Here is a 23,820-nt window from a genome sequence, read left to right on the forward strand (position 1 = left end):
AGCTGCTTTTTGGGCTGTAATGGAATTTGTGTTTCTACTTATAAGCAAAGAAGTCATCATGCATTTCTAACATTTGTGAAAATTGGTTTTTTAATATATGTGGTAGCTTACCAAGTGACTTTGGGGGCCAAAAAGAAGGATAATTATTATGTATTACCGTGGTTATAATCTGAATTGTTTTTAATAATAGGAAGCCAGTTTAAAGCAAAAAATGTACGTAAAATTAAGAAATGAAGGACAGCTTTCCCACCTCTCTATTTTTCCTCTAATTTTTAAAATTTTTTTATTGATATAAATTGACATGTAACATAAGTTTCCAATGTACAACATAATGATTTGATATTTACATATTGTAAAATGGTCACAATAAATCCAGTTAACAATAGTCACCATATATAGTTACAATTTTTTTTTCTTGTGATGAGAACTTTTTAAGAAATACTCTCTCAGCAACTTACAGTATTTACTACACAGTGCTGTAACTGCAGTCACCATGCTATACATCACATCCCCATGACTTGTTACTGAAAGACTGTATCTTTTGGCCCCCTTCACCTATGCCACCGCCCATCCCTCACACTCCCTGACTCTGGCAACCACCAATCTATTCTCTATATTTAAGAGATTCGTTTTTTTTTTTAAGGTCTCATATGTAACATTATACCGTATTTGTCTTTCTCTAATTTATTTCACTTAGCATAACACCCACATGGTTGGTCCATCCATGTTACCAAAAATGGCAAGATTCCTTTTTTTAAATGGCTGAACAACATTCCATTTATCCATCCATTCACTGAGGGGCACTGAAGTTTCCACTGGACACTTATTGTAAATAATGCTGCAACGAATGGGTGTGGGGAGTACATGTATCTTTTTGACTTAGTGTTTTCATTTTCTTCAGATAACTACCCAGAAGTAGAACTGTTCAATCATATAGCATTTCTATTTTTAATTTTTTTAGGAACCTCCACAGATTTCCATATTAGCTGAGCCAATTTACATTCCATCAACACTGCATGAGTGTTCCTCTTTTTCACATCCTCACCGATTCCTGTTATTTCTTGTCTGTTTGATACTGGCCATTCTGACAGATATGAGGTGATATTTCCTTGTGGTTTTGAGTTTCCCTTATGATGACTGATGTTGAACATTTTGTGCACCTGTTGGCCATTTGTATGTCTTCTTTGGAAAAATGTCTGTTCAGGCCCTTTGCCACTATTTTAACCAAATGTTGGGTTTTTGGTATATAAGTTCTTTATATACCTTGGTTATTAACCCCTAACCAGATATGTGATTTGCAAATCTTTCCTCCCAATCAACAGGTTGCCTTTTCATTTTGTTGACAATTCCCTTTGCTGTGCAGTAAAGCTTTCTAGTTTGATGTAGTTCCACCTGTTTATTTTTGCCTTTTTAAAAAATAAAAATCCCTTTCTATTTGCATTATAGCTGCAATTTGCATTTTATAGGTATAACAATGAAGTTATAGTGCTAAAGCAACACTTTTCTATCATTAAATGCAATGTGTCACCTATCAATTATATGACACAGACCATATTTTGGGCACCTTAAGTGAGGGCACATGGTCTGGAAAGAACTTTTCTTTCCAGTAGCTACTTCAAGTCTAAAACAGGTCCTTTCCACTCTCACTCTTAACTCATGAAAGAAAATATCCTCTTCTTATAGCCTCATTCTCAGTTAATTACATTATCATTTTCATAGTCTTAAAGCATAAGAAACCTGACAATAATTCTTGATCCTATCTTTCTTCCTTACTATATCCTTTCATTGTACTGAACTTATAACTGTAACATGTCACTTTTAGTTCAAAAACTACTAAATTTGGGCACCACCTAAATTTGGCCTTAGTGCAAGCCTTCTTTATCCTGTTGTAGGATAGCTTCCTAATTGAAAGCTGTTTCTTTCTATATGAGATCTTTTCCTCCTTTACCTTTCAGACTCCTACTCATCCTTGTTGACCACCCTTAAATGTCAGTTCCTTTGTGAGGCCTTCCTGACTTTCCTGACAGAGACAGTCACTGACCTGAACTCCAACAGCACTTTTTTGCAGACACAGTTCAAAAGCACCTGTTTTGTGTTTGCTGTTCCACACCTTCCTCCCTCCTCATCCTCATTCCTGTTCATCTTTTGTGTCTCTAATGGTTGGCATATAGTAAATGTCAAGGTAACAAAACCTATTAAGTGAAAACTTTCACACATGAAAAAATAAAAAAACTTTGAAAAGGCATAAGAGTTTAAAAAATTTTGTATGCACATTTACATTTCCATCCAACAGTTATTTTCCTCCTTTGAAAGTACTACAAGGATTCACTTGGGGAAAAAGTCCCACCTTTCTCTTGACAAGGAACAGGAAAAGGAAGGAGGTCAGTAGACTGAGCCTGGCTGGCCTGTTCCCAAGCTCAGTCTAGGTTATGTCACCTACTTGGAAGTGAGCCAAAAGCCGAGATGGGTCCCCTTTGGAAAGGAAAGGTAGATTATGACCCTGGAAGCAGACACAAGGTATTCTGCAAATAGCTTTCAAGAGACTTGTCACAATGATCAAAGAGCCACTGAAGTCACACATCCACATGGGATGGCCCAGGTTCCCACCTTAGAATAATAGGTAAAGCTTGATCAATAGCTGATAAACATGCAAACACATGAACATGACAGGAATAAGCAGAGTGGGTATCAAAGTGCCATCTTTCTCTAGAACAGGAGAGATCTGATCTGGGTTGAGGGAACTTAATGCAGGCAATCTAAAGTCAGAACAGAACGCCTAGAAGTCCACTTCTGACAAAGGGACTGGGAAAGCAAGTTAAAGGCACGATCAAAGACTTCCACAAACCTAGAAATGGGACTGATCCAAACCTATCCTGCTTCTGAACTGTTTATTTTGCATAATTTATTTAATAAAGCTCATCTTTACTTATTAACCCCCTCTATGCTTTCCTGTTTTTTTTTATTAGTTCTTCGTGATACTACCTTTTAAACTTTCAAATCACTACTGAGTCACCTAAGGATGAGGAGCGTCTTTCTCCCTCAGTGAGTACACACAGGGAGGATGGCCATCGTTAGGTAGTTGTATATAGCAGACAACAAGCACATGAGTTCAAGAGCCTATAGAGGAAGGGTGGTAGCAGAGAACTAGCAAGAACTCAGGATGGATGAATTAGACACTGAGGTTGTTCTTCCCTCAAAAGTTGTTACTGAAACCCTATTGTATGGTCCTACTGAGAAATCACTCAACAGGGAGGGAATACATATCACACTGGCTAAGAGCGCAGGTTCTGGAGTCAGATTTACCAGCTCTGTGACACTGGCAAGTTATTTACCTCCTCCACCTTAGCATCCTCATCTGTAAAGTGCAGTACAGTATTTATCTCATATGGTTGCTCAGAGGATTAAATAGCTCAATAAACATGAAGTGCCCTAGCACATAGGAAGAATTCAGTAAGTGAGCTTTATTATTATATATCAAGTGTCTATTATGTGATTGGTTCTTAACTCAAAGAACTTTATAGTTTAGCTTGGATTTATTTTTGAAAATAAATTTACTTATATTTGTTATGATGAATATAGACCCAGCTCAGGTGGAAGGAAAATATAAGCAAAGAAAACAAGGGGTACACAAAGGACGGTAAGATTGGACTATCTCTGGAGCCTTTCTATTCTACCAATGATTTGCACCCTTTTCCCAGCTTTGTTTTTTCTTTAAGCTGTGGAAATCAAAAGAAAATATTTTAGAAATCTTACACCAAGATGGCATGGAAGATGCTGTTTGTTGTCTACCCAACAGTCATTCCCTAGTTTTTTCCTGGCTAACAGAACCCCTAAATTTTGGGACGGACTTTAACTTAGTCCTAAATGAATTAAGAGAGTCCTTAGAAATCATGGATATCCCATGTCCCTTTGCCAAATATTCCCTGCCCAAGTCTCTTCTGCAACTAAAAGTAGTCACATGATCAGTTCTAGCCAAAACAAAAGGGGAAATCTTTTGAAAACTGTTTCCTTCACTGATAAAAGAAACACACTGCCAGAACCTCCTGTTTTTGTTGTGATGCTCTGAGCCACAGCAGCTATTTATGAACATGAGATGATGATAAGCACAAGAATAAGAAGCTACAGACTAAGAATAGAAGAATAGGAAGAAGGAAGAACTAGGAACCTTGATGACACTGTGAATTAACTGAATATTCAAATTGTTAAGCCACATTAATGGGTTTTATGTTAATTGCTGAATCCATCTGATACAACAGAATAACTTTGTGCTTTCCTCTCAATGTTATTTATAATTACTTTTACTCGTTTTATTGGTGTCCTGATAAATCAGCACATCAGGCCAGAATCTTTAAGGTTCTGTCTAAATTCGTCCTTAGGATTCAACCATTAACTCACACAATTTTTGCTGTGAACCTTACAGATGACCTAGAAAAAACCTTTAATAAAGAGAAATTGGAGGCCAAGAAATTAATCAACTATGCTGAATCCACCAGGCAGTGTGAAAAAGCCAAGATTTCAGTCTCTGAACACTTTACATCCAGTGCTTTTCTGAAAACATCTCTAGGTCTTTGAGAGGTTCTTTTCCTAACTTTTCTTTTTATGTGCCCAAATGACGATCACTGTCATTTGCCCAAACCCACAGCTTTATGAATTTATCTTATAGTTTGCCTTTGAGATCTGGCCCATCAGCATATAGAAAATGATCTCACTTACAAAGTTGGCATTTAATCTTCTTAACTTTCAACTAGTATCACTCCAGTCAAAGACACATGTCTGCCCCTAAGCCACTACCACGCATCCTTGATCAACAGTTTCCTAAAGGCCCACAATAACTTGCCTTTGGTCTGGAGCATTGTTGAAAGCATTCCAAACATTTAACTACAATCACAGACAGGGAACACCAAGAAAAGGAAGGTGAGAAAATGAGAACTCAGTTTTCCTCATGTTAAATTTTAGGTGGCAACAAGCTATTTGGTAGAACAAGGAGACAAGTTGAAGGTGGTGACTATACTATTTTTAAAAAGAAAAAAGAACAGGGGAAATGAATCAGAAATTAGATCAAAATTTAAGAGCTAGATGGAGAACTTAAGAGTTCAAAATATTATAGAAACAACACAAGAAAACGACGAAAATGTGGAGTGCAGTAAATAATCTTACTTCAAACATTACACATAAATTTACTTTTTAGTCTATATTTCCTTTGACTACCATAAGATTTAACTAAAAACACATGTCAAATGTTTAGGTTTCATAAGCTTAGACTGAATGGTATTCAGGTCTTCCATATACTTAGTATTTACAAAATTTTAACAATTGAGTATAAAGTATTAGAATAAAACTTCCTAGAATTTCTTTAGTTAAAGGTCACAAGTATGGTGCATTTTGTTTTTTAAATCCCTTTGGGATTTTTTTTTTTTTAAAGATTTTGGAAATGTGACTTAAATCCTAGGGTCTCACAGGAAATCAGAGCCCCAAATATTCTCTTAATTTTCAATGGACAAGTTTACATTTTTAAACCATTTTTTTAACTAAAACTTTGAGCAAAATTTGAATAATCAATATAAAAATAAAAGGTAGCATGAGAAGTCAATTTCAAAATGATTTTAATCACTTTACGTGATTTCAAGATTTAAGTAATTTTAAATGGTATGTAACAACTTACCATACTCCTTTTCATTTACTTCAGAGATGGGTTCAGAAATAACACTGCAGAAAGAAATGGCACTTGCTGCAGAGGGATTCCGAGAATGTCCCATGTGGTGTGGCACCTTTTTCACATTCTTTAAGGCTTCCTCGGCCTGCTCTTGTTCCATTGCTGCCACCATATCTTTATATGCTTTCCTGGCTTCCTCAGTAAGTTCTACTAACTTATTAAAAAGGTTCTAAAAAGAAAGAGATTTTGATTAGTCTATTTTTATTTTTTGTTACACTTTTTATTCCTATTATTAGCAATAAATATCCCTGCAGTTTCAGATACTTTTAATCAGCACAAAATCCAAGTGGCACCCAGACCACAGAACCTTATAAAATACTCTACAACTTAAATATATTACTTATGTATTTCTTGTAGTTCTAAGGAAATTTCTCCTATACTAGTCATTAAGTGGGCTATATTAAAGTTCTTGGAGAGTTTATCAATTCCACAATTGCACCCTTTAGCATCTGGCACGACAGTGAGTACAGGCCCCTGGAACACCACTTTGCTCTCAAGGAACCTTTCAGGTGGCTGGAAGAAGACAGCTATGACTGAAAGCACAATACCTTAAATGCCAGAACACATACACAGTATCTTTGCTTTTGAAGGAAACATCAAGTCTAACTGCTGGGCATCAGTGAAGAATTCACTAAGTAATCATCTGGTACAGGCCTTGAAAAATAGGTACGATTTTGAGGGGTAGTGACAGTACATTTTTAGCCAAATATGCAAAATCATGAAGAAAGGTATAGACTTACAAACATACTCTATTTGTTTGGGGAACAGTGAAGAATCTGTGGGTTAGAATACAAGGGAAAAAGTGTACAGCGGGGTGATGTCCAAGGACGCAGAAGATGGCAGTCTCAGTCTCTATGGGAATTAGAAGTTCCCTATAAAGTGTGCTTCTTGGAAGAACTTGAAGACGACCAAAAAGAAACCAGTGATTCTACAGCCAGCAGGGGCTTTGCAGAGACGATAAAATCATGACATTTAACAGATGGATAAGCCACAAATATTGGGACAAGGGAAAATTATGAAAATGGAATAAAAAGCCCATAAGTAGAATGTGGAACAAATAACTAGAAGTTCCTCCATCAGTGGAACAGAAATGAACATGAACATGAATGGAATTAAAGTTCCAGTGAAATGGTAGGGATGGAGCACATTCATGTTAATAGAATGGCAAAATTCATACAGCATTAAAGTTGTATTTTAATAACTGATTCTAATGACAGCCAAAGCACACTGAAGTTTCCACAGCCACCAGAAAAATATCAATGACTTTGCATGGTTCCTATATCATAATTCAACAACCTTCTACTCCTACTTACTATCTTGATTTAGTATCACAATGCAACACACCCACACATTAAGTGAGAATTTTACTAGTAAGCATGACCTGAACATGTGTCAGAGTGTTTAATTTTATATATAAAAAAATGTTTCCAGACAATGGGAGGAAAAGCACATAAAGTATTTTTCTCTGTACTAAGGTACTGTCATTTAAGTATAAACCATAATAAGACGAAAGCATGGCGGAAAGTATCATATTGCTAAGGACTATATCTCTGGAAATTATATTTAAAAAGGAAAAATGTAAGTAGCACGCTTTAGCTTGTTGCATTTTCAGTTGTTTAAAGTAGCAAGCACAGTAAATGCTATTGCTAGTTGTGTTGACTTCTGAAGAGGGGTTGGATGACAACTAGTAGTAACACTACTAGTATAAAAAACATGCTCAAGATTTGTTTTTAAAAAGGGAGGAGGATGGACATTGTTAAAAACAGCATCTATTACATGTAACAGATTTCTTAAGTGTTTGTTTATAATGTTTAACAAACAATACACTCAAGTGAAGTGAACTAAAAGAAAATGGGCATATGGATATGTTACTTTGAAATTAACATTAGTTTTACAATATAAATAAAACAGAACAGTTGGGAATAAAGGAATAAAACAGAAGAGAAGAAAATAACATTGAAGAGACAAGCTACCAGGGAATAAAAAGCCTTGAATGTCAGGGTAATCATAAGAAGCTTAATTCAAAGGTTAGTTTCATCAGATTGTAAAAGTAACTTGGATGCTTCAGAAGATTGGAGACTGACGAGAATTAGGCTTGGGGTGGATTAATGATTGTGCATTGAGCATTGAGTCCCCTATACAGAATTTTATTGTTGTTAACAACCATTTGATCAATAAATATGAGAGATGCCCTCTCAAAAAAAAAAAAAAAAAGTAACTTGGGGGCATTACCACCTTACTGCAAATGGATAAGCTTGATAATATATCAGTATTTCCTTTACCTCCATTTTAAGAGTGTATTTTGGTACAAACAGTAACTTACCTACCTCAAAACAATAAAGAGCAAGTAAAACAATGTACAAACAAAACTGGCAAGCATTTTATAATATAAAACCATACAAATAACTCATTATTTATAATTCAATAAGAAGTCAATACAATTAAAAACAAACATGTCTACTTTTCCTGACCCTGATGTCACTCTGGAGGATTCCATAAATTCTAATAGTGAACAAAAGAGGAGTACATTTTTATTAGGTTATCTTTATATATGACCTTTCCCACAGAAGTATTTATCATCTGAGTTCTCACATACAAGTTTAACAAAGCAAGCAGGTATACACATACCACATAGTCCATTAAGCAAACATTTATTGCCTACTCACACTCAAGTAATGTGAAAGGTGTCAGGGATATTCGGACAAAAGGCCTGACCTCAAGGAATTCATAAAGGGTAAATTTCATAAACTACAGTAAGGCAGTATGATCTATAACCGAGAAAAGCATGGGCTACTGTGGGAGCACAAATGTTGAAATTATATTTTCATACAGAGTGGGTGTGTAGATCAACTGATTTCATGGGTGGTAGGGGAGTACTTGAATGGATAGCAGGATAGGGGTATGCTAATATGGTGACTGGATAAGAAATGATATAGGCACTTAAATATATAAAAATAGTATTGTTGGGAAGATGGAAAATAGTTCATCAGTGGTGTCACAAAATATTTTAGAATCAACTTAATTTTAAAAAATCTTAAAATGTTATCAGTTAATAGGGATTACTCAAAATCCTATTATTAGCTCCTATGGGCAATGCTTTGTATTAGCAGATTGTGAGATTAAGATGAAGGTACAGAATTATTTTGGCAACTGGTTTTGGAATTTCATCTTCTAAAGAAAAATCCTCTCCAATTATTCTTTTCTCTCTTGACTCCTTGTAGCACAAAATATACCCAACATACAAATTTATTTTATGTTGTTAATAAGAAAATTATTTATTTTATTTAATTTATCTTATATAATTAAATGACAATTCTTTAACACTATGTAATATCAGGTATCTACCCAGCAGTTAAGTAAATTATTAAGTACTACACAGATGAACCCAGAAGATAAAAATACTATGGCAGAAAGAGGAGCCTAAATTTTTTCAAAATGCTGTAGGACTAACTTATATGTTTTCAAAAAAGGGAAAGAAGTCAGTACAATTCTTGTAATACTCAAGAATTTTCTACTCATTCTGGGAAAGTCATCACCTCACTTCTTCAAATGCTTGCCATGTAAGACTGGCATGTGTCAACAGAAAATGTACTGTGAGGCTGGCAGGAGACAGACAGGGAGGAGTGAGGGTATGTGTCTTCTAAAGTCTGTCTTACCTCAGCACCAAAGTAGTTGAAGATTCCCACGACACTAACAGGAACCAGCTTGTTCACACAGCGTCCTAGAGCTTTTCTTCCAAGGGCAAACACAAAAGGAATTTCTTGTTCCCGTGCCATGGCTATAACATTATAGAGAGCTTCATCCAGACCACCTGAAAAAGTTGACACACACACAGGTTTTAATTATTTCCTAAATAGAGCTATTTTGGCACCCAACAGCTAAAGCAGGAAAGCAAATGCTTACGGCACTTACACTGTTACATACATTTTCATATATGAATTGTTCTATATGTGGATATAGGTTAAGTATTTTGTTTTTCCCAATTAAATGTTAGATTCCTTCAATGTTAGCACCTTTGTCTCTCCATAGGGATTAGCACGGCAGGAGTCAATTTTCAATACAATAAACATTGATGAAAGAGTAATATCAAAACTGGTTGTTTCCTTTATCCAATCTCTCAGCTCAAGTAGCAAACTAACACATACAGTAAGCCAGATTAAACATTGCTATTTTTTTTTTGTTATTTCTCCCCTATGTAGAATACATCTGCTACTGCTACTTGATGCATCTGTCTACTCCCCATCACCCGAAGTAGCTCCTCCATAAAAAAGGGCAAATAAGGGTACTAAACATAGTATGAAGTACTTATGTGCTGAATCACTCAAGAGCCTCTGTATATAACTTCTCATTTTTGAAAGACACAGCTTCACCATAACAAGCAAAGACCTTTAGTTTTTTCAAATCCTTTTTAAGAGAAAACGTCCATGAAAAGATGACATAAAAATGTAAAAAGTAGTGCATATTACAGAGGTAAAGTAAAGAAACTCTCACGGTAGCCACTCTGATTACAACAGAAGGGAAAAAGTTTGCTCAACTTAAATCCTTCTCACTAGTATTCACAGATGGGAGATTTTCTTTACAATGTGATGTCAGTTTTATTACTTAATTTCAGATACTGAAAGATTTCATTTTCCTTCCTCATGCTCGATATTATGTTTTATACCTAAACTCTGCTGAGACATACGGTTTCCACTTTAAAATTCACCACATATCCTACAATTATACCAAATAAACATCAAAGCACTTCAAAAGCAAAAGATTAATACCTTTTGACTGGATTTTTTCACAGTTTGGAGAAATTATAACACACTTGATCTTATTTAACTTCATATGTTTGGTAACTTCCCTTAGACCCATGACAAGTCGTCTTTTCGCTTTTGCTCTTACAGGATCCTTTTGGTAGATGCGTTCCTGGAAACTAACAAGCTCTTGAAGAAGAAGAGTCACACACTCATCAATTTCTTTACAAAGAACCTGATTACAGTACCTGTAAAGGAAACCAAAAGTAGGTAAGTCTATCCTAATCTTTTTTTCTATAATTGTTAATTTATTAGGAAAAAACATACCCAGTAAGAGGTTTTCATTAAAAAAAATCAGGTCTTTAAAATCAATTAGAAAAACAGAAAAGTTTTTCTGAATTACAACAGATTGGCTATTATGTAAAAGACAGATTAACCTCAGGGAAGTACTATCCAAAATCCCAATTATTAATTCCTAAGAATATAAATCAAATGTTAACCTATTAGATAAAAACAGATAATAATATGCTTGCTAAGGAGACATAACATTACTACAGTCCAATGAACACTAAAGAGATTTCTAAGTAGGAAAAAATACATGATTTCAGAGAAGCTAACTGAATGCCCGGATTCTAAAAATTCATTCTCCACACTGCGTCAGTCAGTCTCTGGGCATTGGCTTCCTAAAGCATAGAAATAAGGAGTTAAATAAGATGGCCTCAAAGGTTCCTCTAACTCCAAACATCTATGGCTATGGAAGATGAGTCAGTAATTAAACTGACCCTAAAACCAAAGAGGCCTTAAGGTAAGACTCACATGCCCTTCTCTCAAGCAGAGCAACTGAGTGAGGCTCTTGATGAGACCACATATGGCTGTATTGCAAAAAACAAGAGAGGAGTAAGTTTGAGGCCACTATAGTACTTAATTTCAGGGATAAGAAAGTCATCCAAGTTTACTTACTCCTTATTAATACTGTACTTTTCTAGTTCTCATCCCTAATCTCTACCACAAGCAGGTTCTTAAGAACAAAAATTGATCTAATTTGTAATCTAGGAATAACCAGGGAAGCAAATTTTCACTTCTAAATTAATTATGTAATGGAAAAATCTGCGCATGCCTTTTTAAAAAAATGAAGTATAGCTGGTATACAATATTCTACTAGCTTCAGGTATACAACACAGTGATACAATTATACACATTACAATACACTCTCCACTATTAAGTGTAGTTACCATCTGTCACCATACAAGGTTATTAGACGAGTATCATTGACTGTATTTCCTATGCTGTACTTTTCATCTCTGTGACTACTTATTCTATGAAAGTTTGTACCTCTTAATCCACTTTATCTATTTTGCCCATGCCGCCCCACCCATCTCCCCTCTGGCAACGAACAGTTTTGTTCTCTGTATTTATGAGTCTTGTTTCTGCTTTTTTGTCTCTATTCACTTGTTCTGTTTTTTAGATTTCATATATAAGTGAAGTTGTATGTTGTCTTCTCTGACTTATTTCACTTAGCATAGTCATCTAGTCCATCCACACTGCCACAAATTGCAACATTTCATTCCTCTTTGTGGCTGAGTACGACTTCATTGTGGATACATACACATCTTCTTTGTATCCATTCATCATCTATTGAAGGATGCTTCGGTTGCTTCTGGAACTTGGACATTATAAATAATGCTGTAATAAACATAGGGGTGTACAAACTTTTCTTGAATTACTGTTTTGCTTTCTTCAGGTAAGTAATTTTTCAAGGAACCTCCATACTGTTTTCCATAGCACCTATACCAATTTATATTCCCATCAACAGTGCACCAGGGTTCCCTTTTCTCTACCTCCTTGCTACACTTGTTATTTCTTATCTTTTTGATAATAGCCATTCTGACATGTGTGAGGTGGTTATCTTATGTGGTTTTGATTTGCATTTCCCTGATGTTTTGTGATGTTGAGCATCTTTTCATGTCTGTTGGCTACTGTATGTCTTCTTTAGAAAAATGTCTATTTGAGGTCCTCTGCCCATTTTTTAATCTAGTTGTTTTCTTGATGTTGAGTTGTATGAGTTCTTTCTATATATTGGATAGTAACCTTTATTAGATGTATCATTTGCCAGAGTCTTCTCCCACTCACAGGTTACCTTTTGTTGTTTCCTTTGCTGTGCGAAAGCTTTTCTGTTTTATGTAATTCCAATTGTTTATTTTTGCTTTTGTTTCCCTTGCCTAAGGAGACAAATCCAGAAAAACATTGCTAAAGCCCAGGCCCAAAAGTTTACTACCTGTATTTTCTATTAGAAGTTTTATAGTTTCAGGTCTTACATTTTACCTCTGACCTATGCCGAAATTCTGAGTTTATCCACTCCTTTCTCAAGTCTGCTATCTCTATGACCATTAGTTTGAATACTTTATCAGGTAAAAAGCAGTCTGAATTTTTTAATATACTGTTTAGGTTTCTTTATCCCTGAGGTTTTGTCTTGTTCTTTTCATTTGGAATATATTCCTCTGTCTTCTCATTTTGTCTGTGTTTATGTATTAGGTAACTCAGCTATGTCTCCTGATCTTGAAAGTAGCATAGGCCTACCTTCTTTAGTGAAATGCAATATTATGTTCTACAAAGATTTTTAATACATAGTTGAAAAACATTTAAGGAAGTATAATTATGATACTACTTCAGAAGAGAAGATACAACTGCACAGACTAAGGAAAGATTATCTAGTTAATATATGCAAAATTAAAGAATGCAATTAAAGAACAGAACATCAAAAATGGACTTTTCTTCAAGCTGTTTACTTCATGCAAATGTACTGTTTTATTCCCCAGGTGTTCCTTTGCTCCATATCTGTTATTTGATACTTAGTGAATTTTCCAAGTCTCAGCAAAAAAGTATTTGTTCAAAAACAATTATAAAAAGAAAAGTAATAGAAGAGGGGGATCTAGGTGGTGGAACAGGAAGATTCTGAGATCACCTCCTCCCATGGACAGAGCAAAACAACAACTCTCTGAGAACAACCTGAAAGCTAGCAGAAAAACTTGTCCACAACTGAAAATTAAAAACCACATCATAACAGGTAGGAAAGGCAGAGACACAGTCTAGTGAGAACCCACACCCTTATTAGGACAGGATCAAGTGGGATGGATATCACAAACACGGAGGTCCTCCCTAAGAAACAAAGGGTTCAAGCCCCACATTCAGTACCCTTGTCCTGGGAGCCCCGCAACAGAAAGACAAGCCACCATAATATTCAGCTTCAAAAATCACCAAGACTTAACTCTTTAAGGACTCATATACAATCTCACTCTGAGACCTAGCACAGAATCAGCAGTTTGAAAAGGGCCTGGGTCATGTATGAAGGAGAGTTACTGACTAATTTTGGGGCATGTGCCAGAGAAACAGGGATCTGTAGTAACTCCCCTGGAACAGAAGAGTCATTTCTGACACTCCATCTGCCTTGCTAGCATCGCTTGTCCTGCCTCAGCATTCCCCTGCAAACCAACCCCACCTAACCTACACTCCTGCAAATTGGCCCCTGCCACACTACATCCAGCTGGTGACCTCAGCCAGTCAGTGCCCCCCAGAATGGCTCCTGCCTTGGGGGGATGTGTGGCAGGGCATGGTGGCCCAGCCCAGCAATACACCTGCAGCAGTGGCAGCCAGCCACACAGGGTAAGCACAAAGCCTGCATAGGGACACCCCTGCAGTACTTGGTCGTTGGAACCAGGGAGAACTGTGCTTCTGAACCCCAAAAGACTCCTCCTATGTAAGGCCACTCCTTCAAGACCAATAGATGAAGCTGATCTACCTAATAAGTAATAAAAGAGAATCAGACAATCTTAGAGGAATACATTCCAAAGGAGAGCACAAGACAAACCTCAGTAAAAGAACCAAATGAAATGAACATAAGCAATCTACCTGATAAAAGTTCAAATTAATGGTCATAGAGAAGCTCGCTGAACTCAGGAGAAGAAAGGATGAATAGTGAGAATTTCAACAAAAAGAAAGAAAATACATGAAAAGGAACTAATCTGAGAAGAAGAAATACAATAACTGAAATGAAAAATACACTAGAGGGAAGCAACAGCAGATCTGATAAAGAAGTACAATTCAGCAATCTGGAAGACGGGGTAGTGGAAATGATCCAAGTGGAATAGCAAAAAGGAAAGAGAATTTTAAAAAGTGAAGACAGTTTAAGAGACCACTGGAATGACATCAACCATACTAACATTTGCATTATAGAAAGCTGCAGAAAACTTCACTTTTCTCCCAGGAGAAGAGAAAGAGAAAGGTGTACAAAACTTATTTGAAGAAATAATAGATGAAAACTGCCCGAACCCAGAGAACAAAAAAGATACCAGGTCCAAGAAACATGGTAGCCCCAAACAAGATGAACCCAAAAAGGTCCATACCCAGAAACATTATAATTCAAATATCAAAATTTTAAAGTAAAGATCTTAAAAGCAGCAAGAAAAAAGCAAATCATTACATACAAAACAACACCATAAAACTGTCAACTACAGGTGAGAAATTGGGGATCAACAGAGGTGAGGCTTAGAACCTCACCCCCCCTGTTTTGAGAGAAATCTTCTGCATCTGTGGATGTTTTGTTGCCCTTGTCTAGCTTGGATTAATACTTAGTCTATAGGCACACACCTGATCATCTACATTTGCTCTCTTACAGCACTAAACTATGTTTTCTACCTGTATCTTGCATCTACCTACCACTTCAGCATTTTATTTAAAAAAAAATAAAATAAATAATAATAATAATAATAATAATAATAAGGGAGAAATGTGGGATTCACATATAAATCAAGTATAAAATCAAATGAATATTCATATTTGACCTGATTGTTTATAGTTCATAATGCGTGATCAAAACCGAAAGTTTCTGTGATGACTGCCCTTGTACTGTTCACCATGTAAGAACTTATTCACTACGTAAGAATTTGTTCACCATGTAAGAACTTGTTTGTTATGCTTCAGAAGATTGGAGACTGATGAGAATTAGGCTTGGGGTGGATTAATGATTGTGCATTGAGTCCCCTATACAGAATTTTATTGTTGTTAACAACCATTTGATCAATAAATATGAGAGATGCCCTCTCAAAAAAACAAAAAAAAACTGTCAACTAGTTTTTCATTAGAAATTTTGCAGGCCAGAAGGGAGTGCCATGATACAGTCAAACTGCTGGAAAAAACCTACAACCCAGAAATACTCAACCCAGAAAAATTGTCATTCATAATTGAAGGTAAATAAGAAGTTACTCAAACAAAAACAGTTGAGTTCATTACCACCAAACTTGGCCTTACAAGAAATGTTAAAGGGACTTCTTAAAGAGCAAAAGAAAAGGCCATGTCTAGAAGAAACTTACAAAAGAAAAAAATTCTCACTGGTAAATGCAAACATATACAGAATCAACTACTTATAAAGCTAGTATGAAAGTTAAAAGACAAAAGTAGTAAAATCAACTTAATCTATAATAATTATTAAGGGATACACAGAATAAAAAGATGTAAAATATGATGTCAAAACATAAAATGGGGAGGGAAAATAAAAACACAGTGCTTATAGAATGCATTCAAACTTAATCAACTAGGAGGCAGAGCTAAGATGGCAGTGTGAGTAGGACAGCGGGAATCTCCTCCCAAAAACATATATACTTTTGAAAATACAACAAATACAACTCTTCCTAAAAGAGAGACCAGAAGACACAGGACAACAGCCAGACTACATCCACACCCACGAGAACCCAGTACCTCGCGAAGAGGGTAAGATACAAGCCGCAGCCTGGCGGGACCCGAGGCCCCTCACCCCAGCTCCGGGCGGGAGGAGAGTTGTCAGAGCAGGGAGGGAGAGGGAGCCCAGGACTGCTAAACACCCAGCCCTAGCCATTCGCACCCAGAGCGCACACAGTGCGAGGAGTGCTGGACACTAGCGAAACGGAACAGTAAAACCTGCGAGCGGGTCCCCACAGCCGGCGGCCCCTGGTTTGTCCCAGGGTGCTTTTTGAAAATCTTAAAGAGACAGGGACCCCACAGCTGGATGGAAACGACGTCCCAGAGCACACAGCCCAGCAGCTGGGAGTCCCGGGGAACTCCGGGTGCCCTAACCTTCTAGGCGGCAGTGCAGCTCTGAGACCCCTCACGGCGATAAACAGCCCCCAGCCTGTTCCCCCTCCGGAGCGGCCCCGCCATAGCAGAGAAGCGGCCTGAAAGTGGCCACGCCCACAGCAAGGGAGCTTCCTCCATAGTGGCCAGGCAAGAAACAGAGACCCGTCTACGCGCAACTGCCCAACACAAGCCGCTAGGGGTCACTGTTGCCCCAGGAAAGAAAGGCCAGGAGCAAGTGGAGAGGGTCTTGGCTCTCCCAGCTGACAGACGAGTCAACAGCATACCACTGCATCTATCAACATGAAAAGGCAAAATAATTTGATCCAGACCAGACTAACCCAGACATCCTCCACATCCTCCCCTGAGAAGGAATCTGGGGAGACAGATTTAACCAATCTTCCTGAAAAAGAATTCAAAATAAAAGTTATAACCATGATGATGGACTTGCAGAGAAATATGCAAGCGCTAAGGAGGGAGAATACAGAAATAAAACAATCTCTGGAAGGACTTCAAAGCAGAATGGACGAGATGCAAGAGACCATTAATGGACTAGAAATCACAGAACAGGAACGCAGAGAAGCTGATGCAGAGAGAGATAAAAAGATCTCCAGGAATGAAAGAATATTAAGAGAACTGTGTGACCAATTGAAACGGAACAATATTCGCATTATAGGGGTACCAGAAGAGGAAGATAGAGAAAAAGAGATAGAAAATGCCTTTGAAGAAATAATTGCTGAAAACTTCCCCAAACTGGGGGAGGAAATGGCCTCTCAGACCATGGAAGCACACAGAACTCCCATGACAAGGGACCCAAGGAGGGCAACACCAAGACACATAATAATCAAAATGCCAAAGATCAAAGACAAGGACAGAGTATTAAAGGCAGCTACAGAGAGGAAAAAGGTCACCTACAAAGGAAAACCCATCAGGCTATCATCAGAATTCTCAACAGAAACCCTACAGGCCAAAAGAGAATGGCATGATATATTTAATGCAATGAAACAGAGGGGCCTTGAACCAAGAATACTGTATCCAGCAAGATTATCATTTAAATATGAAGGAGGGATTAAACAATTCCCAGAGAAGCAAAAGCTGAGGGAATTTGCCTCCCACAAACCACCTCACAGGGCATCCTACAGGGACTGCTCTAGGTGAGAGCACTCCTAAAAAGAGCACAGAACAAAACACCCAACATATGAAGAATTGAGGAGGAGGAATACGAGGGGAGAGAAATAAAGAATCATCAGATAGTGTTTATAATAGTTCAATAAGCGAATTAAGTTAGACAGTAAGATAGTAAAAAAGCTAACCTCAACCTTTGGTAACCACGAATCTAAAGCCTGCAATGGCAATAAGTACATATCTTTCAATAATCACCCTAAATATAAATGGGCTGAATGCACGAATCAAAAGACACAGAGTAATAGAATGGATAAAAAAGCAAGACCCATCTATATGCTGCTTACAAGAGACTCACCTCAAACCCAAAGACATGCACAGACTAAAAGTCAAGGGATGGAAAAAGATATTCCATGCAAACAACAGGGAGAAAAAAGCAGGTGTTGTAGTACTAGTATCAGACAAAATAGACTTCAAAACAAAGAAAGTAACAAGAGATAAAGAAGGACATTACATAATGATAAAGGGCTCAGTCCAACAAGAGAATATAACCATTATAAATATATATGCACCCAATACAGGAGCACCAGCATATGTGAAACAAATACTAACAGAATTAAAGGAGGAAACAGAATGCAATGCATTCATTTTAGGAGACTTCAACACACCACTCACTCCAAAGGATAGATCCACCAGACAGAAAATAAGTAAGGACACAGAGGCACTGAACAACACACTAGAACAGATGGACCTAATAGACATCTACAGAACTCTACTCCAAATTTAATAAACTATCAGCTTAAAACTGCCACATACACAGGGTGTCATATATGAACAAACAAAGCCCAAAGTTAGTATAAGGAAGCAAATAATAAAAGATCAGAGCAGAAAATAAATGAAATAAAGACTTAAACAATAGAAAGATCATTGAACGAGTTGGTTGTTTGAAAAGATATATAAAATTGATGAGCCTTAAGCCAGGTTCATGAAGAGAGCCCAAATAAAAATCAGAAATGAGATAGAAGTTCAACAATTAACACCACAGAGATAAATAGGATTTTAAGAGAATGATATGAACAATTATAAATCAATAACTAGGACAACCTTTAAGAAATGGATACATTCCTAGAAGCATACAATCTTTCAAGACCAAATGAAGAAGGAATAGCAAATCTAAATAGACCCATTACAGTAAAGAGATGAATCAGTAATCAGAAAAATACCAACAAATAAAAGTCCACGACCAATCAGATGGCTTCACAGATGAATTCTATCATTTAAAGAAAACTTTCCTCTCACTATTCCAAAAAACTGAAAAGGAAGAATGATGCTTTAAGTTCATTCTGAGACCAACATTACCCTGACCATTACAGGCCAAAATCTATGAACACAGATGCAAAAATCCTCAACAAAATGTTAGCAAAACAAATTCAACAATACATTAAATGGATCATATACCATGATCAAACAGGATTTATTCCAGGGAGGAAAGGATGTTTCAACAGTAGCAGATCAGTCAATGGGATACAACAACAAATTAATAAAAAGAAGGATAAATCACATAGTCATCTCAATAGATGCAGAAAAAGCATTTGACAAAATACAACATTTAAGATAAAACCTCTCAACAAAGTGAGCAGAGAGAGAACAGAACTCAATATAATAAAGGCTATACATGACAAACCCACAGCTAACATACTCAATGGTAAAAACCTGAAAGCTTTTCCTTCTAGACCAGGAACAAGACAAAGATGCCCACTCTCACCACTTTTATTCAACAAAGTACTAGAAGCCCTAGCCAGATACAATTAGGCAAGAAAAATAAAAGGCATCCACATTGGTAATGAGTAAGTATACCTAACCCAATTTGCCAATGACTTGATACTATTATATAGGACTCTAAAACTTGTCAAAAAATTAGAGTAAATTAATTCAGTAAATTGGAGGATACAAAATTAATATACAGAAATATTTTTTCCATAGTCTTAATAATGAATTATTAGAAAAATTTTTAAATCCCATTTATAAATGCATCAAAAATACCTAGATAGAAATTTAACTAGAGATGAAAGACCTGTAGTTTGAAAACTGTTAAGACACTGATGAAAGAAATTGAAGATGACACAAAGAAAATATACTATGCTCACAGATCAGAAGAAGTAACAGTTAAAATGTCCATTTACCCAAAGCAACAGATTCAATGCAACCCCTATTAAAATAACATTTTTCACAGAGCTAGAATACATAATCCTAAAATTTGTATGGCACCATGAAAGACCCTGAAGAGTCAAAGCAATCTTGAGAAAGAAAAACAAAGCTGTAGGTATCACGCTCCCTGATTTTAAACCATACTACAAAGCTGTAAGAAAACAGCATGGCACTGGCACAAAAAAGACCAGTGAATGGAACAGAATAGAGAACCCAGAAATAAACCCATGCTTATGTGGTCAATTAACCTACAACAAAGAAGGGAAAACTATACAATGAGGAAAAGTAAATCTCTTCAATAAATGGTGTTGGAAAACTAGATAGCTACATGCAAAAGATTAAAACTGGACTACTTTTTTATACCACATACAAAAATAAACTTAAAATGGATTAAGGACCTACTTGTAAGACCTGAAACAACAGAATTCCTAAAAAGAAAACAGGCAGTAAACTCTTCGACACTGATCTTAGCAATATATTTTTGGATCTGTCTCCTCAGGCAACGGCAAGAAAAGCAGAAATAAATAAATGGGATTACAGCAAACTGAAAAGCTTCTGCTCAGTGAAGGAAACTGTCAACAGATGAAAAGGCCACCTACTGTATGGGAGAGGATATTGGCAATGATGGGTTAATATCCAAAATAAACAAAGAATTCAAACAACTCAACACCAGAAAAACAACCAGATTTTAAAATGGGCAGAAAACCTGAACATTTTTTCCAAAGTGTTCAACATCACTGATGATCAGAGAAATGGCAATCCAAACCACAATAAGGTCATCACCACACACACACACACACACACACACACACACACACACACACACACACACACACACGAATATTACACACACACACACACACACACACACACACACACACGCGTGAATATTACTCAGCCATAAAGAAGAAGAAAGAACTCTTGCCATCGGCAACAACATGGATGGACCTAGAGGATATTATGCTAAATGAAATGTCAGATAAATACTGTATGATCTCACTTACCTGTGGTATCTAAAAAACAATACAAAAAAAAACCATACAGAAACAGACTCATAAACACAGAGAACAAACTGGTACTTGCCAAAAGGGAAGGAGGTAGGGGGAATGGGTGAAATAGGGGAGGGGGATTAAGAGGTACAAACTTCCAGTTATAAAATTAAGTCAGTAATAGGGATAAAAAGTACAGCATAGGGAATATAGTCAATAATATTGTAATAACTTTATATGATGACAGATGGTAAGTCTATTTGTCATGGTGAGCATTTCATAACATATATAAAATGCTGAATCACTATGTTATACACCTGAAACTAATAAAATATTATATGTCTATACTTCAATTAAAAAAAGAAAAGGAATGGGACAAACCAATGTAGTTTAGACTCACACAGTTTTTACTTTAACCATGGGACTCTTTCACATATCATTTTTAAATGGAAAATTAATTCATCTACACAAATGTCAAAATCCTACAATTCTTCATAGTGATAACAGGTTAGCTTCAAGGTCATTCAGATGGGCACTTTAAAACTTAATGTGCACAAAAACAAATAGCATTTTAGGTATTAGGTTCACTGCATTTAATAGAGTCTTAGAAACTTATTACTAACTGGCTAGAAAGTTTTTTTTGAAGGGCCAATAACAAACAAAAAAAAGAATTTGTAGAGGGAAAACCCTCACAATGTGGCATTTTGTATGTAAGACCTAAGAAGCCAAGCTTCCAGGGTATAAACACTATCTGATATAAAAAGAATATATTTACTGTCAAATCACTTTCACATGAACTCTTGATAGCTGACAGAAGGCAAATGCTTTAAATATAGTAAAACCAGCTGCCAAACAAAATCTGAAGTAAGAATTTAAAGATCTTTGGTGTTCATCTGCTCCACCCACCAAGTAATAATAGTACTATATTCAGATCTAAAATCAAGATAAGTAAACTATTCAACCTCAGTAATGAGACTAAAACTTACTCTCTAAATCTTTTGCTGTGGATTTTGGTTATTGTCGAAGATGCCATTGGACTGCCTATCCCAGAACTGGCCGGAGAGCCCTGTGACACAGGTGTCATACAGTACGGGGAGTTCTGACTCGCTGGAGAGAGGGAGGTATCACTGGGCATGCTCAGTCCAGTCTCTGTGGAGATGTGGAGAGGAAAGAATTTAGAAATTGCAAATGCTGAAAAGCTCTATGTTGATCAACACAACTGAGAATGGCAGTTGTCTTTGTGTCACTTTCAAACACTCCAGAAGCTAACAAGTTGGCATTGTTCATATCACATACATTTCTCATTCACTACAAAAATAAATCTTCCTATTATCTCTTAAAATAAACTCTTAAAAATCAAGCACAGCCTACAAGTCTCCGGAGAAGAGATAAGGCCAAATTATCTAAGACATGTATTTCTAGAGGATTTTACTTGAAGAACAAAAGTATTTTCTATACTTCTTTCCAAATCATATTAACCATTCATCTCCTTCACCTCTATTTTTCAACCTATTTCTTCAAAATAATTGTTTTTAACTGTCTAAAAATTCCCATTGCTCCTGGCAATGATGAATTCTACCTCACTTTCTTTCCATACCACTCTTGATTCTCCAGGCACCACCCCAGTTTCACTCTCATTTGGTCTTTGCTTCAGTGCTCAGGCAGCTGCATTTTTAGATGCCATCCTTGACTCAACTGCCTCCCCCAGTTATCGCTTGTTTCTGAAAACAGCTAAACTAAGGAAATGAGTTAGTACTTATATATCCAGTCCATTAATTAGAAAAGTTACACATATACCTTGTTAACCCCTACTTGATAAACTTACTGGATTCTAAGTTTTTCATAGCAGGACCAGTCTACTATGTATCTTTATTTCCTGCCCTTCCTACCCCCACCCCACAGTTCATAAAGTACACACGGTAGGTGTTCAATAAAAATTTGAATGGAAGGATAGATACACTTAATACAAAGGCAATAATGTTTGAGAGTAAAAGGAACAAAATGTCCTGGCTGAACAATCTTTAGATGTGAACTCATTTTTCTAAACACAATTGAAACTGCCACTTAACCTATGTTTAAATCAGATTTAAATGTGTTATAAAAAGTTGAGGAATATATACCAGCAGAAAAGGAACCCAGCTAGATGTCTCCCAAAATCCTTATTCCACAATAGTATACATTTTGGAAGCAATGTGCAGTTTTGCTGAGGTCTCAATTGGAATCATGTGCTGGCTACTGTATGGGACTAAATCTTACTGACCAACTAAACTCTGCACTACAACTTATACAAAAAAGGCTTTGCAGTTTTGTAGTCACTGTGGCATATGTATTAATTTCATGAATGCAAGAAAGAAAATCAACAAAAACAATTCAGTGAAGAACAGTTCTGCAAATAAAGATAGTCAATAGTGTTCTAAACATAAAAGGCAAGATGAAAAGAACTATGACAGCTACTGAGGTTGCACAGGTAAGATAATTATGAGGGTTTAAAACAAATTCAGGATTTAAGCCTGAATGATGCCACAGACCTACTATATAACATCTGTTCCCCCTCCTTTAAATCTCTCTCTATAGAAGCATCTTCAAAAGAAACCACTCTCAAAAATAATGAAATTTAGATAAAATATGGAGCATATTCTCCAAATAGAAGAATAACTAGTGATGGCTTCCTAGTTTATTTTAGATTATTTTACTAACAATTAAAATACTCTGGACCATTCCATGAAAGTAAGGGGGAAAGAGGTAAGCTTACCTTCCTGGGAAACAATCTCCTGTGGTAAATCATCAATAAAATCTAAGTGCATTTCTATTGGTTCCTCAGATCCCAAAAGAGTGTGGTCCACAGTAAAACGGCCCTTCTTTTCCTCTCTTTCTTTCAAAATAACCTAAAAGTTATTATCAGTCTTTAATTACTGATCACTTCTTAAGTATGTACTGTCAATGATTA

The 23,820-nt window shown here is 36.4% G+C and overlaps 1 protein-coding gene across 2 annotated transcripts in view; it reads right to left on the reverse strand.

Annotated features, from left to right (window-relative positions):
- Window positions 1–23,820, reverse strand: part of SECISBP2L (SECIS binding protein 2 like) — a 72,594-nt gene that overhangs the window by 4,515 nt on the left and 44,259 nt on the right. For both annotated transcript variants that reach the window (XM_036895141.2, XM_036895144.2), the window contains 5 exons: window positions 23,626–23,758; window positions 21,860–22,022; window positions 10,480–10,700; window positions 9,370–9,524; window positions 5,663–5,882 (listed from right to left, as the gene is read on the reverse strand). In XM_036895141.2, the coding sequence (XP_036751036.2) occupies window positions 5,663–5,882; window positions 9,370–9,524; window positions 10,480–10,700; window positions 21,860–22,022; window positions 23,626–23,758 (892 nt within the window). The remainder of the gene's footprint in view (window positions 1–5,662; window positions 5,883–9,369; window positions 9,525–10,479; window positions 10,701–21,859; window positions 22,023–23,625; window positions 23,759–23,820) is intronic.

This window comes from Manis pentadactyla, chromosome 11 (genome assembly GCF_030020395.1).
Source record: "Manis pentadactyla isolate mManPen7 chromosome 11, mManPen7.hap1, whole genome shotgun sequence".
Lineage (NCBI taxonomy): Eukaryota > Metazoa > Chordata > Mammalia > Pholidota > Manidae > Manis > Manis pentadactyla.